This window comes from Convolutriloba macropyga, chromosome 3 (assembly GCF_964194025.1).
Source record: "Convolutriloba macropyga chromosome 3, txConMacr16.3, whole genome shotgun sequence".
Taxonomy (NCBI): Eukaryota; Metazoa; Xenacoelomorpha; order Acoela; family Convolutidae; genus Convolutriloba; species Convolutriloba macropyga.
In genome coordinates, this window is record NC_134470.1 from 47866132 (window position 1) to 47892630 (window position 26499).

The window sequence follows — 26499 nt, forward strand, 5'->3', positions numbered from 1 at the left end:
CCATTTTCCCAGTTAGCTTCCGGCATGTTGAAGTCACCAGTAAAGATTAAGTCATTCTCCGATATTTTGAGAAAAGATAAGGTTATAAAGTCAATTTCTGGTATCCGAAACTTGCTTCCATTGGACGGATACCCCCTTTTCAAAATTGTAAAGGAAAGGAAAAAAACGAATTTAATTGAATTGTTGGATAGGTGGTTTTTCACGATACGGCGTCACGTCAATCCTTCGTTTACCGTAGCGGAAGATTTTAACAAACTTCGAAGGCGATGCAAACAACAGCTCAAATAGCCCCGCTCGAATTTTCAGATTGGCTTGTAAATAATCGAGAAGTAGAATACGCACAATGTTCTGGGGTAAGCTAACGTTTGGATCCATTTTAATCTAAAATTTAATCGTCACCGGCCGATAATAATCAGCCGATAATAATCAATAATAGCCTTATGTTTTTACCAGGTTTGGTGCTAAAGCCGGGTAATCAATACAAGCAAGTCGTCGAATCCGCATTCCACATCTCAAAGGCTTGTACTAAATGTCTGACAGGTATGTATACTTGCCAGCTATTCGGTTTACGTGGCTTGGCATAAATACAGTAAAACCAGCCACAGAATTGCGTACTGCACTTTTGCAGCAGAAAATTGTTTGTGCTTTAGCCAGTTGTTATCTTGTTTTACGACACCAGGAGCAGGAGTATATTTTGTGCCAGCTTAGCCAGGAAAATTGTCAAGTGGATATGAACTTGAATTTCTCAGTTGGCGAGCAAATTGAATTTTTTCTTCAGCAGATTTCAACTAAAACAGGTTTGTAGTAAAGTCTTGTACCAAGATGGCTCAGAAGTGTCTAAACTGAAAATCATGTAAAAAGGAACTCTGAAAGATTTAAGTTCAGATTTTTTGTGAAGTGATATTGTGATGAGAAAAAAAAGCCACTATAAAATAAGGCTTAAAGGCAATGTAAAATTGAAGCTAAATTTTGCAGCTGAAAATCAACAAAGGTGAGCTAGGACACCAATTTTTTGCTCTCAAAAGAAATTTGTAGCAATATTAGTCCTGAGGTCTTTTTATGCGATTTTTCGCTTGACTGAAATTTTTGGCGTGGCCGTTTTTACGTTTCGTCTCAAAAAATGGGATAAACAGGTATCGCCCTGAGGGCATTGATTTCTCTTAAAGTAGTAGTAGGAGAGTCTTTAGGGTCGGAGCCCACGGGTGTAAACCCTTCAGTTTTCGTTTGGCACGAGTTTTTTCATTGGATTGCAGATTCCACAGTTGCATAGAAGTCTCCAGGTGCAGCTGTCGAGTTCGTTGTAGCTTATGTGGAAGGAGTTTTGTTACATCTCTGTCAGAAGTTTCTTCGTCATTGGCTTCTCCGTTGTTCTTCTGATGATGTTGTATAGCTTTGCGGCTTTGAAGAAGAAGTTTTCGTCTGATTTCTGTAGTCGGTGTTTGGGGAGTTCAAATTCCTGCTTTTGTCTTGTTTCGTTTTCTTTTCGCTTGGGCAGTTGGTCTTCGGGGACGTAGTAATTGCCTTCTAGGATTGAGAGGAGATAGAGGACATCGTGCATTTCCATGTACATGGAGAGTGGGAGTATTTTCAGTTGTTTCGAGTCTTTGATGGTATTCGTCGTTTCCACCGCATATCCACTTCGTGGCCTTGTGATCGATCTTCTCGATGGATTTCATGTCAGTCTTCGAAGGGTACCAGACTTGGGAGGCGTAAGTGAGTACGGGCACTACGTATCCTATGTACGTGTTCAGTTTCGTTTCCATTGAGGTTCAGCTCGAAACATTTCGTTCGAGTGTGTAGAAGGCTTTCCACGCTTTGGTTGCTCTACGTTGGCAGTTTGCGCTCCTAGAGAGATTTCGAGACATTACGACTCCGAGATCTTTTTGGTTGGCAACGGTTTCCAGACCTGCCTCGTCACGCTTGGCTAGATCCCCTCTGATGAGGAGAGTTTAACTTTTGCTAACATTTAGGTCCATATGGTTTGCTTTGCTCCATTTCTGTATTTCCCCGAGAGTGGTCTCGCATTCGTGCTCACCATGGGTAATTGCTTTGAAATCATCCGCCTATCCGAAGGCCGGGATTTCTGAGATTTCTTCGGGGAGATTGTAAATGTAGATGATGAACATCAGAGGCCCCAAAATTGATTCATGAGGTACTCCGCTGGTTACATTTCTGGTCTTTGATTTGCTTGTTCCAATTTTGACGCGTTGCGTTGTGTTTGTGAGATAGCTTTCGAGTAGTTGGAGTAGCTTTCCTCCGAGGGCAATGTCCTCGAGCTTCTGGATGAGTCTTTTGTGCGCTACATTGTCAAAGGTTTTTCTGAAGTCAACATACAGAGTTCGAATGTCATTGCATTTTTTCGATTCAAGTTGCTGGTATAGTTCGTCTGTGAAGAGGACGAGTTGAAGGACTGCTGATCGTTTCTTTCTGAAACCGTGTTGGGAGTCAGAGAGAGAGAGAGAGAGAGTTCTTTCTATCGGTGGGTAAAGCCGTTCGAAGATGACTTTCTCGAAGACTTTAGACGTTCTTCAGTAGACTTATTGGTCGATACTGTGTGATGTCTGCTTTGTCGTTTTCTTTGTAGATCGGGGTGATCTCGCTTGTTTTCCAACTCTCTGGGAATTTTCCTTTATTAAGGCAGGTTTGGAAGATAAGCTTGAGAGACTTTGCCAAAGCTGGGGTGTTTTTAAAGGTTATTTTTCCGATGCTGTCGGGGCCGCACGCTTTGTTTGCCTGGAGGCCCAGCAGTTGTCTTTCAATTTCTTCTTCAGAAATTTTGAGGTAGTTGAGTCTCTGCTTTGGGTAGACTGAGGCTTCGTTGATTTTACCATCTTTGGTGAAAACGTCGGAGAAGAAGTCGATGAAGAGATTGCACTTTTCACTATCGGTTATGGCTGTCTTCTTTGTTTCTTGTCCATTTTGCACAACATTGTAGTACATTTCATCAGGGAAGTGTTTTGATTTGCGTAGGGATTTCAGGTGTTTCTGTAGGTCAGACAATCGGCGGCTTTTGAAGAGTTTGTCTTCATAGACTGCCTGATCTGTCAGGAATTGCTCATTGAGGAGTTTTTCGCGTCGTTTTTATCAGGAGGTTGAGGGTCGGTGCTCTCGTATTTCCTTTTCATCGTTCCGAGGATCTTCAGTTCGTGTGATGTGGCAGAGGAAATATATGGGGGAAGGTTTGCTCGGTGCTGAGTGACACGGGGGATTAGTATCTCGATTATCTTTTCGATCCATAGGTACCATTGGTCAACAAATTCATCGACGTTGCTGAAGCAGTAGGGTGAAAAAGGATGGTCTCTGATGTGGCTATTGAATTCTTTCCAGTCCACCTTGTGATGTGCATGTTTCACTTTGGGGGCTGGTTTTGTAGCTGATATGTCGACTGAAATGGTTGTCCGGAATGCTTGATGGGCGGAGCATCTTCCGTTGATTGAGTAATCCCGTGTGAGGTTTTTGTCGATTTCGACGAGCTCAATGCTGTCAGGAGATTGGGTGAGGCATACATCCGGTGATAGATTTCGTTTGCAAGACAGAATTTGCTGAAGTCGGTGGGTTGCAAAGTTGAGAAGCGAGAGCTCGTAGTCATCATCTGAGAGCATGCATCAAATCAGCTCAGGGGAGGTTGAGATCGCCGCTGACAATTAAGGTGTAATTGTCCCGTTGTTTCATCTGCTTTTCGATTTTTCCAGGGTTTCGTGGAATTGACGGGCTAGATTTAGGAGGGTTGTACATGCAGCAAATTACAAGTGATTCAGCTGGAGTTTGTAACGCAATCGATACACTTTCCGAGTGCGTTGTGTTTTTCAGTCTGTAGTGAGAAATGTCTTTCACCGCAATGAGAACTCCTCCGTGTTTTGAGTTATGGTTTTCAGTATGTCGGTCAGTTCTGTGGATTGTGTATCTAGTAAGAAAGAGTGCATTGTCAGGTACATCGCTTGTTAACCAGGTTTCAGTGAGACAGAGTACATCGTAGTTTGCTATTTCATTGGCAAAGTTTTGTCGCCTTTGGAAGTCAAGCAGACTTCGCACATTGAAACTGAGTATTTGGACTTTGGTTTTCTTTTGTAGTCAATTTTGTTCTGGAGGTGAGCTGCTGCCAGTAGGAGTGACATCAACGTCCATCCATTTGTTTTTCCTTTTTCTGCAGTTTCAGATTGCGAATTCGCAAGTCTTTTAGGGCTATTTTCTCGACATCTATGAGGTATATACGCTTATCAACAGAGCATTTTCAAGCCTTTTCTCGTCCGGACTGAGTTCTCGGCTAACGAAAATTGGTTTCCCGTAGGTTGCATGTTTGGGCGGACAGCAGGACAAGTCGCCGATGATGTTCACTAGAGATTTTTGCAATTATGGTTCTCGTTTTCTCATTTTTGTAGGTTCCAACGCGTTTTACATCATTCATTGAGCAGTCGATATCCATGTGGGCGAGGATTTCCTTTACTTTCTTAACATCTTCGTCATAACGCTCTATGGCGGTTTTTCCGGAGGATTCGGGGATCCCTCGGAAGCGTACCCCATCGAATATTGGCTTTTCCCGGATGATCGGCTGTGCTGGTGGACGCACGGCTGGTTTTGTCGGCTGGGACGGAGGGGACTTGATTTCCGCTTGGACTTTGGATATCTCAAGTTTGACTTAATCGAAGCTCTTCGCTATTTCCGTCACGTCTGGGGATTCTCTGCTGGATGCCAAGTTGTCTATAACTCGGTCTCGTTGGTTGTTCTGCACACAGTCGTTACGTATGAGCAGAACATTTTGTCGGATTTTCTGTAGTCCATATATGGCTTTTTCACTCATTCCACTGCATTTCGGGGTCAGGTGCATGGAGTTGCCGTACGAGACACAGTTGAACACTGCACTTTTGTTGCTGATGGGGAGGGAGCACGTTTTGCAGGTGCTTTCAGGTTTTGATCGAGTCATCTCGGTCGTTTTATAAACCAGTTGCAATTCCGAGGTAACAAATTGAAACCTCTGGATTCACTGACGGGTTACTACCTTAACCGAGTGGGCGACTTTCCAACACAGAATCGTGATTCCAAAGCAAGCTAATTGCTCCTGGTTTCACAGGATTTGATAGGAGATTACACAATTCCGCAATCCTAAAACAATAAATGTCTCCGGGTTCACAGGAAGTGTGGTTTAGGGTAAGTACTATTACTAAGGTTTCCTTACTGATTTCTGATTGCGATCCCAAGATAATAAGACCTCCAGGTTCACTAAGCAGAGAAAAGAAAAGAAAAAAATCAGAAAAACAGTGACTTACTCTGTTTACTCTTTACTCTTTCTGTTCTGCTTTCTTGCTTTCCCGCTTCTTCTTTCTGTCCTTTTGGCGTTTGTTCGGTTTCTTCTTTGCCGGCTTCTTTCATCGCTTCTTCTTGATCAGCTTTCGAAGATTTTGACAGTTTTAGAGAACAGTGGTGACGGTGACCAACTTGAGATCGATGGGGTTTCGGGGTGTACCTGGGTCAGGTGGTAAAGATATTCGAAATTTGCCTGCTTTCTTCTTGAGCTCAGATTTTTGGTGGCTTCTAGAATGAGGATGCCAGTTTGTCGGAGATCGATGGATAAGTCAGGGGTACCAGCTCGGCGGGTGTAGACTATGGCCTTAATCTGCCCGTTCGAGTTGAGCTTCTTGAGGATTTCGATCAGTTGCTCGGGGGAGAGGGGTCGGTTGTTTCTTCTGTGGGGGGTGATGCTATTGTTGATCACGTCGTGCCAGATGACTATTCGTTTTCGATTTAGGAGGACAATTTTGTTTTGAAACAGGTGTTGCACTGTCTTGTATTTGTCCTTCGCTCTGGGGTTGATTGAGAGGCCAGGCTTCGAGTAGGAGTCGTTGAAATCGGTGTTTGTCCTTGGGATCCAAAGTTCTTGTCAGATTGGCGAGACATCTAGCTCCGACCAGTTAGACCATGGTTTTCAATTAGCATTAATCCCATCTATTTAATAAGTTGCGCTCACTAGACTGTATGCGATCCAGCGAAACTGTTTTGGAGATATAATCTCATGGTGTGAAGGTTCTAGAGTGTGGCCACCCCCACAGCACCCTCCACTTCTTCTTTGTTTCGGTAGCACCGAGAAAATGGGAAAAGTTTGCTAGGAAATGTTAGAATTACTCATGTTAGCAGAGCAAGAGTGAATTTTGTGGCAATGTTACGGGTTGATGAACGATCAACACATGTTTGGTTTACAGAAGAAGCATGTTATGTGAATGACGATATCTATTCTTAAGTTTTTGACTTTTAATTTTGGAAATAACTTCATAAGAATGTGACGTCATGAGAATATCCCGCCTCTATAAAAGTGAAAACTTCAATATTGACTTAATCCTCACTTTGAACAATTGGAAGCACATACTTAATCTTAAATCTCCTCAGATTTTTTTACTTGAACTGAATCATGAATGAATGAATGATGGCTGCGAAAGCTGTGTAATAAATGAGTATTGCATGACAAATGGTGGTGGAGTTTGTGGTTTAGATAAGGAGTACCTACAGCTTCTTTTAAGTATTAAAGTCGGATTGTGAAGAGAGCTTAACAACAGAATCAGCATTAAATTATGCTTGATTTACAAAGCAAGAAGAAATGAACGTTTCTAGAACTTGAGTTTTTTGGGAAAATGTTGCAAGCGTTTCCTTGAGAACCACTCGAGGAACCTGGAGGTTATGCAAAATAAGGCTCACATAGAATGAAAGCGTGATGAAGATAACGAGAAACCTAACTTGGTCCTAATAATCTGGAAATGCTTTGAGGACCAGGTTACGTAAGCAAAGAAGCAGTTCTATTGGAATAAGTTCAAATCATTTATGGGAGAGAGAAACGTGTAAACTTCTTAAAAAGCATAGTGGAAGAAGTATATCAAAATTAATCATACCAGTTCTTTCAATTTGCCCTCAATTATATACTGACGAAAAATACTGAAATACCCGAAGCATTCAATCAATTCACCAGCATTTCGAGGTATATGAATGAATCTATTCCGTCAGTTAGAAAAAAAAAATTCGCCTGAATAAGACAAATCAATCCACGTGATTTGATTTTAGCAAGACTGCAGAGAAATATTTGATTATTTGTCTCATAAATTATCTGCTGAAATGACTATATAAGCAATAGTATAACTATTGCCTAGAGATGTTTTTTGCCAATTTTGTTACATATAGTTAACCACTCAATTCAGGAAGGCGTTTTTCGCGAGCGACTAAATCTAGTAAAATTTATTCCACTTTGTAAAAAAGGATGAAAGATTGATATCACGAATTATTGACTTATCTCGCTTTTAACTGTCAAGAGGCAAATATTTGAACGAGTGTTGTACAATAGAACGTACAATGGTTTTGAAAATTTCTCGTTTTTTTTACAACCAGCTGTTTGGTTTCCGATCTAAGCACTGAACAGCTGATGCGGCAATGGAATTGACAGATAAGATAAGGTGTTGCACTGTCTTGTATTTGTCCTTCGCTCTGGGGTTGATTGAGAGGCCAGGCTTCGAGTAGGAGAGTCGTTGAAATCGGTGTTTGTCCTTGGGATCCAAAGTTCTTGTCAGATTTGCGAGACATCTAGCTCCGACCAGTTAGACCATGGTTTTCAATTAGCATTAATCCCATCTATTTAATAAGTTGCGCTCACTAGACTGTATGCGATCCAGCGAAACTGTTTTGGAGATATAATCTCATGGTGTGAAGGTTCTAGAGTGTGGCCACCCCCACAGCACCCTCCACTTCTTCTTTGTTTCGGTAGCACCGAGAAAATGGGAAAAGTTTGCTAGGAAATGTTAGAATTACTCATGTTAGCAGAGCAAGAGTGAATTTTGTGGCAATGTTACGGGTGGATGAACGATCAACACATGTTTGGTTTACAGAAGAAGCATGTTATGTGAATGACGATATCTATTCTTAAGTTTTTGACTTTTAATTTTGGAAATAACTTCATAAGAATGTGACGTCATGAGAATATCCCGCCTCTATAAAAGTGAAAACTTCAATATTGACTTAATCCTCACTTTGAACAATTGGAAGCACATACTTAATCTTAAATCTCCTCAGATTTTTTTACTTGAACTGAATCATGAATGAATGAATGATGGCTGCGAAAGCTGTGTAATAAATGAGTATTGCATGACAAATGGTGGTGGAGTTTGTGGTTTAGATAAGGAGTACCTACAGCTTCTTTTAAGTATTAAAGTCGGATTGTGAAGAGAGCTTAACAACAGAATCAGCATTAAATTATGCTTGATTTACAAAGCAAGAAGAAATGAACGTTTCTAGAACTTGAGTTTTTTGGGAAAATGTTGCAAGCGTTTCCTTGAGAACCACTCGAGGAACCTGGAGGTTATGCAAAATAAGGCTCACATAGAATGAAAGCGTGATGAAGATAACGAGAAACCTAACTTGGTCCTAATAATCTGGAAATGCTTTGAGGACCAGGTTACGTAAGCAAAGAAGCAGTTCTATTGGAATAAGTTCAAATCATTTATGGGAGAGAGAAACGTGTAAACTTCTTAAAAAGCATAGTGGAAGAAGTATATCAAAATTAATCATACCAGTTCTTTCAATTTGCCCTCAATTATATACTGACGAAAAATACTGAAATACCCGAAGCATTCAATCAATTCACCAGCATTTCGAGGTATATGAATGAATCTATTCCGTCAGTTAGAAAAAAAAAATTCGCCTGAATAAGGCAAATCAATCCACGTGATTTGATTTTAGCAAGACTGCAGAGAAATATTTGATTATTTGTCTCATAAATTATCTGCTGAAATGACTATATAAGCAATAGTATAACTATTGCCTAGAGATGTTTTTTGCCAATTTTGTTACATATAGTTAACCACTCAATTCAGGAAGGCGTTTTTCGCGAGCGACTAAATCTAGTAAAATTTATTCCACTTTGTAAAAAAGGATGAAAGATTGATATCACGAATTATTGACTTATCTCGCTTTTAACTGTCAAGAGGCAAATATTTGAACGAGTGTTGTACAATAGAACGTACAATGGTTTTGAAAATTTCTCGTTTTTTTTACAACCAGCTGTTTGGTTTCCGATCTAAGCACTGAACAGCTGATGCGGCAATGGAATTGACAGATAAGATAAGGTGTTGCACTGTCTTGTATTTGTCCTTCGCTCTGGGGTTGATTGAGAGGCCAGGCTTCGATTAGGAGAGTCGTTGAAATCGGTGTTTGTCCTTGGGATCCAAAGTTCTTGTCAGATTTGCGAGACATCTAGCTCCGACCAGTTAGACCATGGTTTTCAATTAGCATTAATCCCATCTATTTAATAAGTTGCGCTCACTAGACTGTATGCGATCCAGCGAAACTGTTTTGGAGATATAATCTCATGGTGTGAAGGTTCTAGAGTGTGGCCACCCCCACAGCACCCTCCACTTCCCCTTTGTTTCGGTAGCACCTAGAAAATTTATGGGAGAAACGTGTAAACTTCCTAAAAAGTATAGTGAAAGAAATATGTCAAAAATAATCATACCAGCTCTTTCAATTTGCCCTCAATTATATACTGACAAAAAATACTGAAATACCCGAAGCATTCAATCAATTCACCAGATATAATCTCATGGTGAAAAGGGTCTAGAGTGTGGCCACCCCCACAGCACCCTCCACTTCTTCTTTGTTTCGGTAGCACCGAGAAAATGGGAAAAGTTTGCTAGGAAATGTTAGAATTACTCATGTTAGCAGAGCAAGAGTGAATTTTGTGGCAATGTTACGGGTGGATGAACGATCAACACATGTTTGGTTTACAGAAGAAGCATGTTATGTGAATGACGATATCTATTCTTAAGTTTTTGACTTTTAATTTTGGAAATAACTTCATAAGAATGTGACGTCATGAGAATATCCCGCCTCTATAAAAGTGAAAACTTCAATATTGACTTAATCCTCACTTTGAACAATTGGAAGCACATACTTAATCTTAAATCTCCTCAGATTTTTTTAGTTGAACTGAATCATGAATGAATGAATGATGGCTGCGAAAGCTGTGTAATAAATGAGTATTGCATGACAAATGGTGGTGGAGTTTGTGGTTTAGATAAGGAGTACCTACAGCTTCTTTTAAGTATTAAAGTCGGATTGTGAAGAGAGCTTAACAACAGAATCAGCATTAAATTATGCTTGATTTACAAAGCAAGAAGAAATGAACGTTTCTAGAAATTGAGAGTTTTTTGGGAAAATGTTGCAAGCGTTTCCTTGAGAACCACTCGAGGAACCTGGAGGTTATGCAAAATAAGGCTCACATAGAATGAAAGCGTGATGAAGATAACGAGAAACCTAACTTGGTCCTAATAATCTGGAAATGCTTTGAGGACCAGGTTACGTAAGCAAAGAAGCAGTTCTATTGGAATAAGTTCAAATCATTTATGGGAGAGAGAAACGTGTAAACTTCTTAAAAAGCATAGTGGAAGAAGTATATCAAAATTAATCATACCAGTTCTTTCAATTTGCCCTCAATTATATACTGACGAAAAATACTGAAATACCCGAAGCATTCAATCAATTCACCAGCATTTCGAGGTATATGAATGAATCTATTCCGTCAGTTAGAAAAAAAAATTCGCCTGAATAAGACAAATCAATCCACGTGATTTGATTTTAGCAAGACTGCAGAGAAATATTTGATTATTTGTCTCATAAATTATCTGCTGAAATGACTATATAAGCAATAGTATAACTATTGCCTAGAGATGTTTTTTGCCAATTTTGTTACATATAGTTAACCACTCAATTCAGGAAGGCGTTTTTCGCGAGCGACTAAATCTAGTAAAATTTATTCCACTTTGTAAAAAAGGATGAAAGATTGATATCACGAATTATTGACTTATCTCGCTTTTAACTGTCAAGAGGCAAATATTTGAACGAGTGTTGTACAATAGAACGTACAATGGTTTTGAAAATTTCTCGTTTTTTTTACAACCAGCTGTTTGGTTTCCGATCTAAGCACTGAACAGCTGATGCGGCAATGGAATTGACAGATAAGATAAGGACTTCGAGTGCGAAAGCGATCAATTCTTCCTTGATTCAAAAAAGGCGTTTGACACATTAAACCAGATATTGTAGATAATTTATCAAAATATTTTGCTTGAAATTTGATATAAGTTGAAATCATATCAAACAAATAGACTGCAGCGTGTTGCATTTTTTTGCTTTTGGCTTGAAAGACTCCAAAGGCTCCATTCTAGGTCCATAACTACTAATATCGTGCATGTTGCACCTTGGAATATCTTCTTATATCTAACGCTCTCTGGTGGTTTTTCCGGAGGATTCGGGGATCCCTCGGAAGCGTACGCCATCGAATGTTGGCTTTTCCCGGATGATCGGCTGTGCTGGTGGACGCACGGCTGGTTTTGTCGGCTGGGACGGAGAGGACTTGATTTCCGCTCGGACTTTGTATATCTCAAGTTTGACTTCATCGAAGCTCTTCGCTATTTCCGCCACGTCTGAGGATTCTCTGCTGGATGCCAAGTTGTCTATAACTCGGTCTCGTTGGTTGTTCTGCACACAGTCATTACGTATGAGCAGAACATTTTTCGGATTTCTTGTAGTCCATATATGGCTTTTTCACTCATTCCACTGCATTTCGGGGTCAGGTGCATGGAGTCGCCACACGAGACAGTTGAACACTGCACTTTTGTTGCTGATGGGGAGGGAGCACGTTTTGCAGGTGCTTTCAGGTTTTGATCGAGTCATCTCGGTCGTTTTATAAACCAGTCGCAATTCCGAGGTAACAAATTGAAACCTCTGGATTCATTGACGGGTTTGTACCTTAACCGAGGGGGTGACTTTCCAACACAGATCCGTGATTCCAAAGCAAGCTAATTGCTCCTGGATTCACAGGATTTGATAGGAGATTACACAATTCCGCGATCCTAGGACAATAATTGTCTCCGGGTTCACACGAAGTGTGGTTTAGGGTAAGTACTATTACTAAGGTTTCCTTACTAATTTCTTATTGCTATCCTGAGATAACAAGACCTCCAGGTTCACTATGCAGAAAAAGGAAAAGAAAAAAATCAGAAAAACAGTGACTTACTCTGTTTACTGTTGCTGTTCTGCTTCTGCTTTCTTGCTTTCCCGCTTCTTCTTTCTGTCCTTTTGGCGTTTGTTCGGTTTCTTCTTTGCCGGCTTCTTCCATCGCTTCTTGATCAGCTTTCGAAGATTTTGACAGTTTTAGAGAACAGTGGTGACCAACTTGAGATCAATGGGGTTTTCGGGGGTGTACCTGGGTCAGCTGGTAAAGATATTCGAAATTTGCCTGTTTTCTTCTTGAGCTCGGGTTTTTGGTAGCTTCTAGAATGAGGATGCCAGTTTGTCGGAGATCGATGGATAAGTCAGGGGTACCAACTCGGCGGGTGTAGACTATGGCCTTAATCTGCCCGTTTGAGTTGAGCTTCTTGAGGGTTTCGATCAGTTGCTCGGGGGAGAGGGGTCGGTTGTTTCTTCTGTGGGGGGTGATGCTATTGTTGATCACGTCGTGCCAGATGACTTCGTTTTCGATTTGGGAGTACAATTTTGTTTTGAAACAGGTGTTGCACTGTCTTGTACTTGTCCTTCGCTCTGGGGTTGAGAGAGAGAGGCCAGGATTCGAGTAGGAGAGTCGTTGAAATCGGCGTTTGTCCTTGGGATCCAAAGTTCTTGTCAGATTGGCGAGACATCTAGCTCCAACCAGGTAGACCATGGTTTTCAATTAGCATTAATTCCATCTATTTAATAAGTTGCGGTCACTAGACTGTGCTTTTCCGCTCACTAGACTGAATGCGATCCAGCGAAACTGTTTTGGAGATATAATCTCATGGTGTGAAGGGTCTAGAGTGTGGCCACACCCACAGCACCCTCTACTGCCCCTTTGTTTCGTTAGCACCTAGAAAATGGGAAGTTTGCTAGGAAATGTTAGATTTACTCATGTTAGCAAAGCAAGAATGAATTTTGTGGCAATGTTACGCGTGGATGAACGATCAACACATGTTTGGTTTAAAGAAGAAGCATGTTATGTGAATGACGATATCTATTCTTAAGGTTTTGATTTTTAATTTGGGAAATAACTTTATCAGAATGTTACGTCATGAGAATATCCCGCCTCTATAAAAGTGAAAACTTCAATATTGATTTAATCCTCACATTGAACAATTGGAAGCACATACTTAATCCTAAATCTCCTCAGATATTTTTAGTTGAACTGAATCATGAATGAATGAATGATAACTGCGAAAGCTGTGTAATAAATCAGTATTGCATGACAAATGGTGGTGGAGTTTGTGGTTTAGATAAGGAGTACCTACAGCTTCTTATTAGTATTAAAGTCGGATTGTGAAGAGAGCTTAACAACAGAATCAGCATTAAATTTTGCTTGATTTACAATAAAGCAAGAACAAATGAACATTTCTAGAACTTGAGAGGTTTTTGGGAAAATGTTGCAAGCGAGGACCACTCGAGGAATCTGGAGGTTATGCAAAATAAGGCTCACATAGAATGAAAGCGTGATGAAGATAACGAGAAACCTAACTTGTTCCTAATAATCTGGAAATACTTTGAGGACCAGGTTACGTAAGCAAAGAAGCAGTTCTATTGGAATAAGTTCAAATCATTTATGGGAGAGAAACATGTAAACTTCTTAAAAAGTATAGTGGAAGAAATATGTCAAAAATAATCATACCAGCTCTTTCAATTTGCCCTCAATTATATGCTAACAAAAAATACTGAAATACCCGAAGCATTCAATCAATTCACCAGCATTGCAAGGTATATGAATGAATCTTTTCCTCCAGTTAAAAATAAAATTTTGCCTGATCACGTCGTGCCAGATGACTATTCGTTTTCGATTTAGGAGGACAATTTTGTTTTGAAACAGGTGTTGCACTGTCTTGTACTTGTCCTTCGCTCTGGGGTTGAGAGAGAGGCCAGGCTTTGAGTAGGAAAGTCGTTGAAATCAGTGTTTGTCCTTGGGATCCAAAGTTCTTGTCAGATTGGCGAGACATCTAGCTCCAACCAGGTAGACCATGGTTTTCAATTAGCATTAATCCCATCTTTTAATAAGTTGCGCTCACTAGGCTGTGCTTTTGCGCTCACTAGACTGAATGCGATCCAGCGAAACTGTTTTGGAGATATAATCTCAGAGTGTGAAGGTTCTAGAGTGTGGCCACCCCCACAGCACCCTCCACTTCCCCTTTGTTTCAGTAGCACCTAGAAAATTTATGGGAGAGAGAAACGTGTAAACTTCTTAAAAAGTATAGTGAAAGAAATGTCAAAAATAATCATACCAGCTCTTTCAATTTGCCCTCAATTATATACTGACAAAAAATACTGAAATACCCGAAGCATTCAATCAATTCACCAGCATTGCAAGGTATATGAATGAGTCTATTCCGCCAGCTAAAAATAAATTTTGCCTGATTAAGACAAATCAATCCACGTGATTTGATTTTAGCAAGACTGCAGAGAAATATTTGATTATTTGTCTCATAATTTATCTGCTAAGATGACTATATAAGCAATAGTATAACTATTGGCTAGATGTTTTTTGCCAATTTTGTTACATATAGTTAACCACTCAATTCAGGAAGGCGTTTTTCGCGAGCGACTAAATCTGGTAAAATTTGTTCCACTTTGTAAAAAAGGATGAAAGATTGATATCACGAATTATTGACTTATCTCGCTTTTAACTGTCAAGAGGCAAATATTTGAACGAGTGTTGTACAATAGAACGTACAATGGTTTTGAAAATTTCTCGTTTTTTTACAACCAGCTGTTTGGTTTCCGATCTAAGCACTGAACAGCTGATGCGGCGATGGAATTGACAGATAAGATAAGGACTTCGAGTGCGAAAGCGATCAATTCTTCCTTGGTTCAAAAAAGGCGTTTGACACATTAAACCAGATATTGTAGATAATTTATCAAAATATTTTGCTTGAAATTTGATATAAGTTGAAATCATATCAAACAAATAGACTGCAGCGTGTTGCATTTTTTTGCTTTTGGCTTGAAAGACTCCAAAGGCTCCATTCTAGGTCCATAACTAGTAATATCGTGCATGTTGCATCTTGGAATATCTTATATCTAACGCTCTCTGGCGGTGTTTCCGGAGGATTCGGGGATCACTCGGAAGCATACCCAATCGAATGTTGGCTTTTCCCGGATGATCGGCTGTGCTGGTGGACGCACGGCTGGTTTTGTCGGCTGGGACGGAGGTGACTTGATTTCGGCTCGGACTTTGGATATCTCAAGTTTGACTTCATTGAAGCTCTTCGCTATTTCCGCCTTGTCTGGGGAATCTCTGCTGGATGCCAAGTTGTCTATAACTCGGTCTCGTTGGTTGTTCTGCACACAGTCGTTACGTATGAGCAGAACATTTTGTCGGATTTTCTGTAGTCCATATATGGCTTTTTCACTCATTCCACTGCATTTCGGGGTCAGGTGCCTGGAGGCGCCACACGAGACACAGTTGAACACTGCACTTTTGTTGCTGATGGGGAGGGAGCACGTTTTGCTGGTGCTTTCAGGTTTTGATCGAGTCATCTCGGTCTTTTTATAAACCAGTCGCAATTCCGAGGTAACAAATTGAAACCTCTGGATTCACTGACGGGTTTATACCTTAACCGAGGGGGTGACTTTCCAACACAGATCCGTGATTCCAAACCAAGCTAATTGCTCCTGGATTCAAAGGGTTTGATAGGAGATTAAACAATTACACAATTCCGCGATCCTAAGACAATAAATGTCTCCGGTTTCACAGGAAGTGTGGTTTAGGGTAAGTACTATTACTAAGGTTTCCTTACTAATTTCTGATTGCGATCCTGAGATAACAAGACCTCCAGATTCACTAAGCAGAAAAAAGAAAAGAAAAAAATCAGAAAAACGGTGACTTACTCTGTTTACTCTTGCTGTTCTGATTCTGCTTTCTTTCTTTCCCGCTTCTTGCTGCCCTTTTGGCGTTTGTTCGGTTTCTTTGCCGGCTTCTTCCATCGCTTCTTCTTGATCAGCTTTCGAAGATTTTGAGAGTTTTAGAGCACAGTGGTGACCAACTTGAGATCGATGGGGATTTCGGTGTGTACCTGGGTCAGCTGGTAAAGATATTCGAAATTTGCCTGTTTTCTTCTTGAGCTCAGGTTTTTGGCAGCTTCTAGAATGAGGATGCCAGTTTGTCGGAGATCGATAGATAAGTCAGGGGTACCAGCTCGGCGGGTGTAGACTCTGGCCTTAATCTGCCCGTTTGAGTTGAGCTTCTTGAGGGTTTCGATCAGTTGCTCGGGGGAGAGGGGTCGGTTGTTTCTTCTGTGGGTGGTGATGCTATTGTTGATCACGTCGTGCCAGATGACTTCGTTTTCGATTTGGGAGGACAATTTTGTTTTGAAACAGGTGTTGCACTGTCTTGTATTTGTCCTTCGCTCTGGGGTTGATTGAGAGGCCAGGCTTCGAGTAGGAGAGTCGTTGAAATCGGTGCTTGTCCTTGGGATCCAAAGTTCTTGTCAGATTGGCGAGACATCTGGCTCCAACCAGGTAGACCATTGTTTTCCTTTAGCATTAATCCCATCTATTTAATAAGTTGCGCTCACTAGACTGCGCTTTTGCGCTCACTAGACTCTATGCGATCCAGGAAAACTGTTTTGAAGATATAATTTCATGGTGTGAAGGGTCTAGAGTGTGGCCACCCCCACAGCACCCTCCACTTCCCCTTTGTTTCGATGAATGAACGATCAACACATGTTTGGTTTAAAGAAGAAGCATGTTATGTGAATGACGATATCTAGGTTACATAAGCAAAGAAGCAGTTCTATTGGAATAAGTTCAAATCATTTATGGGAGAGAGAAACGTGTAAACTTCTTAAAAAGTATAGTGGAAGAAGTATATCAAAAATAATCATACATCATACCAGTTCTTTCAATTTGCCCTCAATTATATACTGACAAAAAAATACTGAAATACCCGAAGCATTCAATCAATTCACCAGCATTGCGAGGTATATGAATGAATCTATTCTGCCAGTTAAAATTAAAATTTTGCCTGAATAAGAGAAATCAATCCACGTGATTTGATTTTAGCAAGACTGCAGAGAAATATTTGATTATTTGTCTCAAATTATCTGCTGAGATGACTATATAAGCAATAGTATAACTATTGCCTAGAGATGTTTTTGTTGCATAGTTGACCAATTTTGTTACATAGTTAACAACTCAATTCAGGAAGGCGTTTTTCGCAAGCGACTAAATCTGGTAAAATTTATCCACTTTGTAAAAAAGGATGTAAGATTGATATCACGAATTATTGACTTATCTCGCTTTTAACTGTCAAGAGGCAAATATTTGAACGAGTGTTGTACAATAGAACGTACAATGGTTTTGAAAGTTTCTTGTTTTTTTACAACCAGCTGTTTGGTTTCCGATCTAAGCACTGAACAGCTGATGCGGCGATGGAACTGACAGATAAGATAAGGACTTCGAGTGCGAAAGCGATCAATTCTTCTTTGATTCAAAAAAGGCGTTTTACACATTAAACCAGATATTGTAGATAATTTATCAAATGCACCTTGGAATATCGTGCATGTTGCACCTTGGAATATCTTCTTTTCGCTGATGGTACAAATCTTATGTCCTCCAATTGTAAACTCATTTTCGTTCAAGACTATCTGGTAGCCATCAAAACTTGGCTTAATGCTAATAAACATAATATGGTAAATATAATGTGTGCGTGTAACTGTAACTCCAAATTAAATCAATGTTTTTAAATTAAACGAGCGTGCAAGAGTCTCCGTATACTTATTGACAAACGTTTCATCAAGAGCATGCTGGCCTTGTTAAATTGAGACTCGGAAAGCAGCTGCATTTCATCAAAGTTACGACCTTGTCCCACGAGTCCAACTTTTTCCGTTTTTAAGTAATATTGAACATGTTATTCAGTATGGGTCCCTTGTGTACGGTTGTTGTTCCTCGTCTTCTCTAAAACCTATCTTTCTTCTGCAGAGAAAAATGAAATCAATTTTTTCGTGAATGTTGCGATACTTGTAAAAATTCTATTTATTATCGTGCAGCTTGACTTCTTGCCTTATTGAGCTAAAGTAATTTCTCCTGAAAATATTGCGGCTTTCAATTTGAGACTGTTAAAGAGGTTTTATCATAATGTTAAGTACTAATATATCCTTCAAAACAAAGGTTTAGTTAAGTGCATATTTGGACTTTAGTTTTTTTTAAGTTACTTTTTTTTATTTTTTGTGTGTTTATTGATATTTCTCTCAGTAAGGTGGAGCAGTTAAAAGTTTTGATTTTGATGAAAGTTGTTCACAGTGTACTTCTTTAAAGAATGTCTTGAAGCTAGCCTCAATTCGTTTCTTGAGTACCTGCAGCTTCTATGTGTAATAGAATTTTAGTCAGGCGAAAACTCAAAACTTATCTGTTCTAATTTTCCTGCACTGTTGAGATTTTAAATGGTGCTTAAACCAATAATAATGATAATAATAATAATAGAGTAGACTTTGAAGACGGCTTAACAGCAGAATCAGCATTAATTGATTACAATAAACATTTCATGATTTACAATAAGGCAAGAGCAAATAAGAGAACATTTCTATAACTTGAAAGTTTCTGGAAAATGTTGCAAGTGCGTAGACTTTGATTTTATGTGGTGACTTCAACGTCAGCACTTTGGAAAGTAATTTGCATATTAGGAAATATTATGCGATTTCAAGTAGTTTTTAACTACTAACGAATTCCCACCCGCGTTAGAAAACCATTTTTCAGCCACCTGTATTGATCACTTATACCAAAAGGTTTTTGAGCCCAAGATAAAGCTTCTTCATCCGGAAATTATATGCAATCGTTTCAGATTTGGCTTTGATTAATAGTAAATTTTATATAACATTATTAATATTTTATAAACTAAATTATTTTGCTTCCATCAGGAGTATCTCTGAAAATTTCCATTATAGCAAACCGAAATGATATGAGATTCACTCGAGAAACCTGAAGGTTTTGCAAAATAAGGCTCGCATTGAATGGAAGCGTGATGAAAATAACAACGAGAAACGTAACTTTTTCCTAAAAATCTGGAAATCCTTTGAGGACCAGGTTACGAAAGCAAAGAAGCAGTTCTACTGGAATTTGTTCAAATCATTTATGGGAGACTCAAGAGAAACGTGTAAACTTCTTAAAAAAGAAAAGTGGAAGAAGTAAATCAAAGATAGGGATACCAGTTCTGTCAAATTGCCCTGAATTATATACTGACAAAAAATACTGAAATAGCCGATGCATTCAATCATGATTTCACCAGCATTGCGAGGCATATAAATGAATAAATTCCGCCAGTTAAAGTTACAGTTTTGCCTGACTTAGACAAATCAATCCACGTTATTTAATTTCAGTAAAGAGTGCAGAGAAATATTTAATTATTTGTCTCATAAGTTATCTGCTGGAGATGACTTCATAAGCAATAGTATTACTTTTGTTTCGAGATGCTTTTGTGCGAATTTTGTAACAGTTAATTCTTCTTTTCAGGAAGGTGTTTTTCGCGTGCGAGTAAAGCGGACCAAAGATTGATATCACTAATTATCGACTTATCTCGCTTTTAACTGTCTAGAGGAAAATACTTGAACGAGTGTTGTACAATAGAACGTACAATCCTTTTGAAAATTTCTCGTTTTTTTACAACCAGCAGTTTGGTTTCCGATCTAAGCATTGAACAGCTGATGCGGTTATGGAATTGACAGATAAGATAAGGACTTCGAGTGCGAAAACGATCACTACTTCCTGGATTTAAAAAGGCGTTTAAAACCTTAAACCAGATATTTTAAATAATTTATCAAAATATTTTGTTTGAAGTTTGCTATAAGTTGAAATCATATCAAACGAATAGACTGCAGCGTGTTGCAGCATTTTTTTTTCGCTGGAAAGACTCCAAAGGCTCCATTCTAGGTCCATAACTATTCCTATGATACAAATCTCATGTCCTCCAATTGTTAACTCAGTGACATTCAAGACTATCTGGTAGCCATCAAAAATTGGCTTAATAGTAATAAATTTAATCTTAATCTGATAAATATAAGGTGTGCTTGTATTATAAGGTGTACATTTATTTTTCAAATTAAATGGTTTTCAAATTAAACCAGATTGCAAGTGTCTTAGTATCCATATTGACAAAGTTGTCTCGTAATATCATAGTTACGAAACTGTCCCACAGATCCATCCGCTTCCGTATTTTTTTAAGTAGCCTTGAACATATTATTCAGTATAGGCTGCTTGTGTTCGGTTGCTGTTGCTCATCGTCTGTAGAACCTCTCTTTGCTTTGAAGAAATCTTCTGAAATAAATTTTTCGTAAAAGTGGCGATACTTGTAAAAATTCCATTAAATATTGTGCAGCTTGAATTTTGAACTTAGTGAGCAAATATAGTGTCTTTTCTAAATGTTGCAGCTTTCAATTTGGGACAGTTAGTGTTTTTTTTATCACAGTGTTAGAGTTTTTATCATAGGTAGCTTGAATTCTGTTTTTATATCCAGTGTTAGCAACTATTTAATCCTATTAAGTGCAATTGAGTGTAGTATTAGCTGCACAGCCGTGGAATTCAGTAACAGACATAGTGGATTTTATTATTGTGTAATTTGGATACCAAATCGTGGAACTGAGTTTCTGGATTTGGTAACTAATTTCCGTTTTTGAACGTAACGCAGCGCCAGAAAATAAGGAAAATCCTGCAGAATCAGCATTAACTGATTACAATAAATTTTGCTTGATTTATAATAAGGCAAGAGCAAATAAGAGAACTTTTCTATAACTTGAAAGTTTCTGGACAATGTTGCAAGCGCTTAGACTTTGATTTTATGTGGTGACTTCAACGTCAGCACTTTGGAAAGTAATTTGCATATTAGGAAATATAATGCAATTTCAAGTAGTTTTTAACTACTAACGAATTCCCGCTCGCGTTAGAAAACCATTTTTCAGCCACCTGTATTGATCACTTATACCAAAAGTTTTTTGAGCCCAAGATAAAGCTTCTTCATCCGGAAATTATGTGCAATCGTTTCAGATTTGGCTTTGATTAATAGTAAATTTTATATAACATTATTAATATTTTATAAACTAAATTATATTGCTTCCATCAGGAATATCTCTGAAAATTTCCATTATAGCAAACCGAAATGATATGAGATTCACTCGAGAAACCTGAAGGTTTTGCAAAATAAGGCTCGCATTGAATGGAAGCGTGATGAAGATAACAACGAGAAACGTAACTTTTTCCTAAAAATCTGGAAATCCTTTGAGGACCAGGTTACGAAAGCAAAGAAGCAGTTCTACTGGAATTTGTGCAAATCATTTATGGGAGACTCAAGAGAAACGTGTAAACTTCTTAAAAAAGAAAAGTGGAAGAAGTAAATCAAAGATAGGGATACCAGTTCTGTCATTGCTCTGAATTATATACTGACAAAAATACTGAAATAGCCGATGCATTCAATCATGATTTCACCAGCATTGCGAGGCATTTAAATGAATATATTCCTCCAGTTAAAGTTACAGTTTTGCCTGACTTAGACAAATCAATCCACGTTATTTATTTTCAGTATAGAGTGCAGAGAAATATTTAATTATTTGTCTCATAAGTTATCTGCTGGAGATGACTTCATAAGCAATAGTATTACTTTTGTTTCGAGATGCTTTTGTGCGAATTTTGTAACAGTTAATTCTTTTCAGGAAGGTGTTTTTCGCGTGCGAGTAAAGCGGACCTAAGATTGATAGCACTAATTATCGACTTATCTCGCTTTTAACTGTCAAGTGGAAAATATTTGAACGAGTGTTGTACAATAGAACGTACAATGGTTTTGAAAGTTTCTTGTTTTTTTACAACCAGCTGTTTGGTTTCCGATCTAAGCACTGAACAGCTGATGCGGCGATGGAATTGACAGATAAGATAAGGACTTCGAGTGCGAAAGCGATCAATTCTTCTTTGATTCAAAAAAGGCGTTTGACACATTAAACCAGATATTTCAAATAATTTATCAAAATTTTTTGATCGAAATTTGCTATAAGTTGAAATCAAATCAAACGAATAAACTGCAGCGTGTTGCAGCATTTTTTTTGTTATTCGCTGGAAAGACTCCAAAGGCTCCATTCTAGGTCCATAACTATTCCTATGATACAAATCTCATGTCCTCCAATTGTTAACTCAGTGACATTCAAGACTATCTGGTAGCCATCAAAAATTGGCTTAATAGTAATAAATTTAATCTTAATCTGATAAATATAAGGTGTGCTTGTATTATAAGGTGTACATTTATTTTTCAAATTAAATGGTTTTCATCAAATTAAACCAGCTTTCAAGTGTCTTAGTATTCATATTGACCAAGTTGTCTCGTAATATCATAGTTACGAAACTGTCCCACACATCCATCCGCTTCCGTATTTTTTTAAGTAGCCTTGAACATATTATTCAGTATAGGTTGCTTGTGTTCGGTTGCTATTGCTCTTCGTCTGTAGAACCTCTCTTTGTTTTGAAGAAATCTTCTGAAATAAATTTTTCGTAAAAGTGGCGATACTTGTAAAAATTCCATTAAATATTGTGCAGCTTGAATTTTGAACTTAATGAGCAAATATAGTGTCTTTTCTAAATGTAGCAGCTTTCAATTTGGGACAGTTAGTGTTTTTTTTTATCACAGTGTTGGAGTTTTTATCATAGGTAGCTTGAATTCAGTTTTTAAGTTTAACGGAATTCCTTCTTAAATCGAATTTAGCTAACTAAATTCAAAAAGTTTTTGCCGAAAATTCCCTTAGCTCAAAATTATGAAATAAATTAGTTACTTCTAATTTGATATCCAGTGTTAGCCACTATTTAATCCTATTAAGTGCAATTGAGTGTATTATTAGCTGCACAGCCGTGGAATTTAGTAACAGACATAGTAGATTTTATTTTTGTGTAATTTGGATACCAAATCGTGGAACTATGTTTCTGGATTTGGTAACTAATTTGCGTTTTTGAACGTAACGCAGTGCCAGAAAATAAGGAAAATCCTGCAGAATCAGCATTAATTGATTACAATAAATTTTGCTTGATTTACAATAAGGCAAGAGCAAATAAGAGAACTTTTCTATAACTTGAAAGTTTCTGGACAATGTTGCAAGCGCTTAGACTTTGATTTTATGTGGTGTCTTCAACGTCAGCACTTTGGAAAGTAATTTGCATATTTGGAAATATAATGCAATTTCAAGTAGTTTTGAACTACTAACGAATTCCCGCTCGCGTTAGAAAACCATTTTTCAGCCACCTGTATTGATCACTTATACCAAAAGGTTTTTGAGCACAAGATAAAGCTTCTTCATCCGGAAATTATATGCAATCGTTTCAGATTTGGCTTTGATTAATAGTAAATTTTATATAACATTATTAATATTTTATAAACTAAATTATTTTGCTTCCATCAGGAATATCTCTGAAAATTTCCATTATAGCAAACCGAAATGATATGAGATTCACTCGAGAAACCTGAAGGTTTTGCAAAATAAGGCTCGCATTGAATGGAAGCGTGATGAAGATAACAACGAGAAACGTAACTTTTTCCTAAAAATCTGGAAATCTTTTGAGGACCAGGTTACGAAAGCAAAGAAGCAGTTCTACTGGAATGAGTTCCAATTATTCATGGGAGACTCAAGAGAAACGTGTAAACTTCTTAAAAAGTATAGTGGAAGAAGTAAATCAAAGATAGGGATACCAGTTCTGTCATTGCTCTGAATTATATACTGACAAAAATACTGAAATAGCCGATGCATTCAATCATGATTTCACCAGCATTGCGAGGCATTTAAATGAATATATTCCTCCAGTTAAAGTTACAGTTTTGCCTGACTTAGACAAATCAATCCACGTTATTTATTTTCAGTATAGAGTGCAGAGAAATATTTAATTATTTGTCTCATAAGTTATCTGCTGGAGATGACTTCATAAGCAATAGTATTACTTTTGTTTCGAGATGCTTTTGTGCGAATTTTGTAACAGTAAATTCTTTTCAGGAAGGTGTTTTTCGCGTGCGAGTAAAGCGGACCTAAGATTGATAGCACTAATTATCGACTTATCTCGCTTTTAACTGTCAAGTGGAAAATATTTGAACGAGTGTTGTACAATAGAACGTACAATGGTTTTGAAAGTTTGTTTTTTTACAACCAGCTGTTTGGTTTCCGATCTAAGCACTGAACAGCTGATGCGGCGATGGAATTGACAGATAAGATAAGGACTTCGAGTGCGAAAGCGATCAATTCTTCTTTGATTCAAAAAAGGCGTTTGACACATTAAACCAGATATTGTAGATAATTTATCAAAATATTTTGCTTGAAATTTGATATAAGTTGAAATCATATCAAAAGAATAGACTGCAGCGTGTTGCAGCATTTTTTCTTCTTTTGGCTTGAAAGACCCATTCTCGGTCCATAACTATTCCTAATATCGTGTATGTTGCACCTTGGAAGTTCTTCTTTTCGCTGATGATACAAATCTCATGTCCTCCAATTGTAAACTCAGTGACGTTCAAGACTATCTGGCAGACATCAATAATTGGCTTAATACTACTAAACTTAATCTTAATCTGATAAATATAAGGTGTGCTTGTATTATAAGGTGTACATTTATTTTTCAAATTAAATGGTTTTCAAATTAAACCAGCTTTCAAGTGTCTTAGTATCCATATTGACCAAGTTGTCTCGTAATATCATAGTTACGAAACTGTCCCACACATCCATCCGCTTCCGTATTTTTTTAAGTAGCCTTGAACATATTATTCAGTATAGGCTGCTTGTGTTCGGTTGCTATTGCTCTTCGTCTGTAGAACCTCTCTTTATTTTGAAGAAATCTTCTGAAATAAATTTTTCGTAAAAGTGGCGATACTTGTAAAAATTCCATTAAATATTGTGCAGCTTGAATTTTGAACTTAATGAGCAAATATAGTGTCTTTTCTAAATGTAGCAGCTTTCAATTTGGGACAGTTAGTGTTTTTTTATCACAGTGTTGGAGTTTTTATCATAGGTAGCTTGAATTCAGTTTTCAAGTTTAACGGAATTCCTTAAATCGAATTTAGCTTACTAAATTCAAAAAGTTTTTGCCGAAAATTCTCTCAGCTCAAAATTATGAAATAAATTAGTTACTTCTAATTTGATATCCAGTGTTAGCAACTATTTAATCCTATTAAGTGCAATTGAGTGTATTATTAGCTGCACAGCCGTGGAATTTTGTAACAGACATAGTGGATTTTAATATTGTGTAATTTGGATACCAAATTGTGGAACTATGTTTCTGGATTTGGTAACTAATTTGCGTTTTTGAACGTAACGCAGTGCCAGAAAATAAGGAAAATCCATTTTTGCTGAATTCAGGCTACAAGGAATGCAGCTTGAATTACGCAATTTAGCTTAACCGAATTCCACGAGTGCAAAATTAGCCGAAAGCAATTCAGGTATGCCTTCGCGGTGCAATGAGTTGTTCTGATAAAATGAAACTGCTGGTAGCGGCTATCATTCTACCCCATGCGAATTCTCGTCCGTCATGAGTCTGTTGATTAACGAACAGCGTTTAATAACTTTGTTCTAATGTCTATATTAATAACGCCACATTTCTTTGGCTATAACACGCTAGAGAAACGTAGTCATGTTCTTTTAGACACTTATTGAGGTATACCTTGACACCGTCATTGAACAATTCGATTTTTCTGGTTTTTAATTTTTCTCTAAGAGAACGTTGGCTGATCACGCCCCTTTCGCAATTTCATTAATTGTTCGCGTTTTCATGGGACATGGAAGGTAGCATATAAAAGATTTTCTCGACAAGGATTTCCCTCTGATCTCTACGTTCTCACCACACCAGAAATAGCGTTGCTTTGTGGTCGCTTTTTACTGAATAAAAATTTTGTGCTCGGTATTTTTTCCTCTTGTTGATGAAGTTTCCCAGTCACACTAGGTTTGATGTCGGAGTTATACAAGTTTCCGACAAATTTTTGATGAGTGCTTTTTTTCACAGTAACTAGCTTTCCAGCTTTTGTTTTGGTCAGAGCTCTTGGAATGCCTCGTTCACGAAACCATTGATGTACATTGTGATCTCTTTCTCAATTCATTTTTATCAGCTAATGGAGAACGGTAATTTTATGTGGATACATTTACTGAGTGTTTTTCAACTTCCCCATGCGTTGATTCCATAGCTTGTCCAACTTTCTTGTCGACTAGATCGGCCAGTCTTTTCCTCAATGACTTCAGTTTTTCACTCACGCCAAGGTCTTCTTTTTAATGTTAAAATGGAGGGCGTCCTTGATCTTCTGAAGTTATGATGTTCCCTGTTTTTCGCCGCGACACGGTTTGAATTATCGTACTATTTTGTATCGCCGACTTTTCGTGATTGAGATAACGAATAGAGCAGACCTTTCAAAGAAAATACCAGAGAATCAGTCTATGGTACCTTCTAGAGGAGACCTGCAGTTGCTTATTTCGTCTAATGTAGGAACAGCAGCCTATTCAACCTATTAAGAGAACTATGGATACTTAT

At 38.2% G+C, this 26499-nt stretch overlaps 2 protein-coding genes across 2 annotated transcripts in view; one reads left to right on the plus strand and one right to left on the minus strand.

The window, feature by feature from the left end:
* The window catches only part of LOC142337102 (zinc finger C3HC-type protein 1-like), a 211863-nt gene extending 205909 nt beyond the window's left edge, over positions 1-5954 (minus strand). Inside the window, exon 1 of the mRNA XM_075386185.1 lies at positions 5938-5954. The gene's annotated coding sequence lies outside the window, so the exon portion shown is untranslated. The remainder of the gene's footprint in view (positions 1-5937) is intronic.
* Positions 1-26499, plus strand: part of LOC142337103 (uncharacterized) — a 107044-nt gene that overhangs the window by 67377 nt on the left and 13168 nt on the right. Inside the window, exons 2-4 of the mRNA XM_075386186.1 lie at positions 305-353; positions 454-540; positions 651-797. Coding sequence (XP_075242301.1) covers positions 344-353; positions 454-540; positions 651-797 — 244 coding nt within the window. The 5' untranslated portion in view covers positions 305-343. The remainder of the gene's footprint in view (positions 1-304; positions 354-453; positions 541-650; positions 798-26499) is intronic.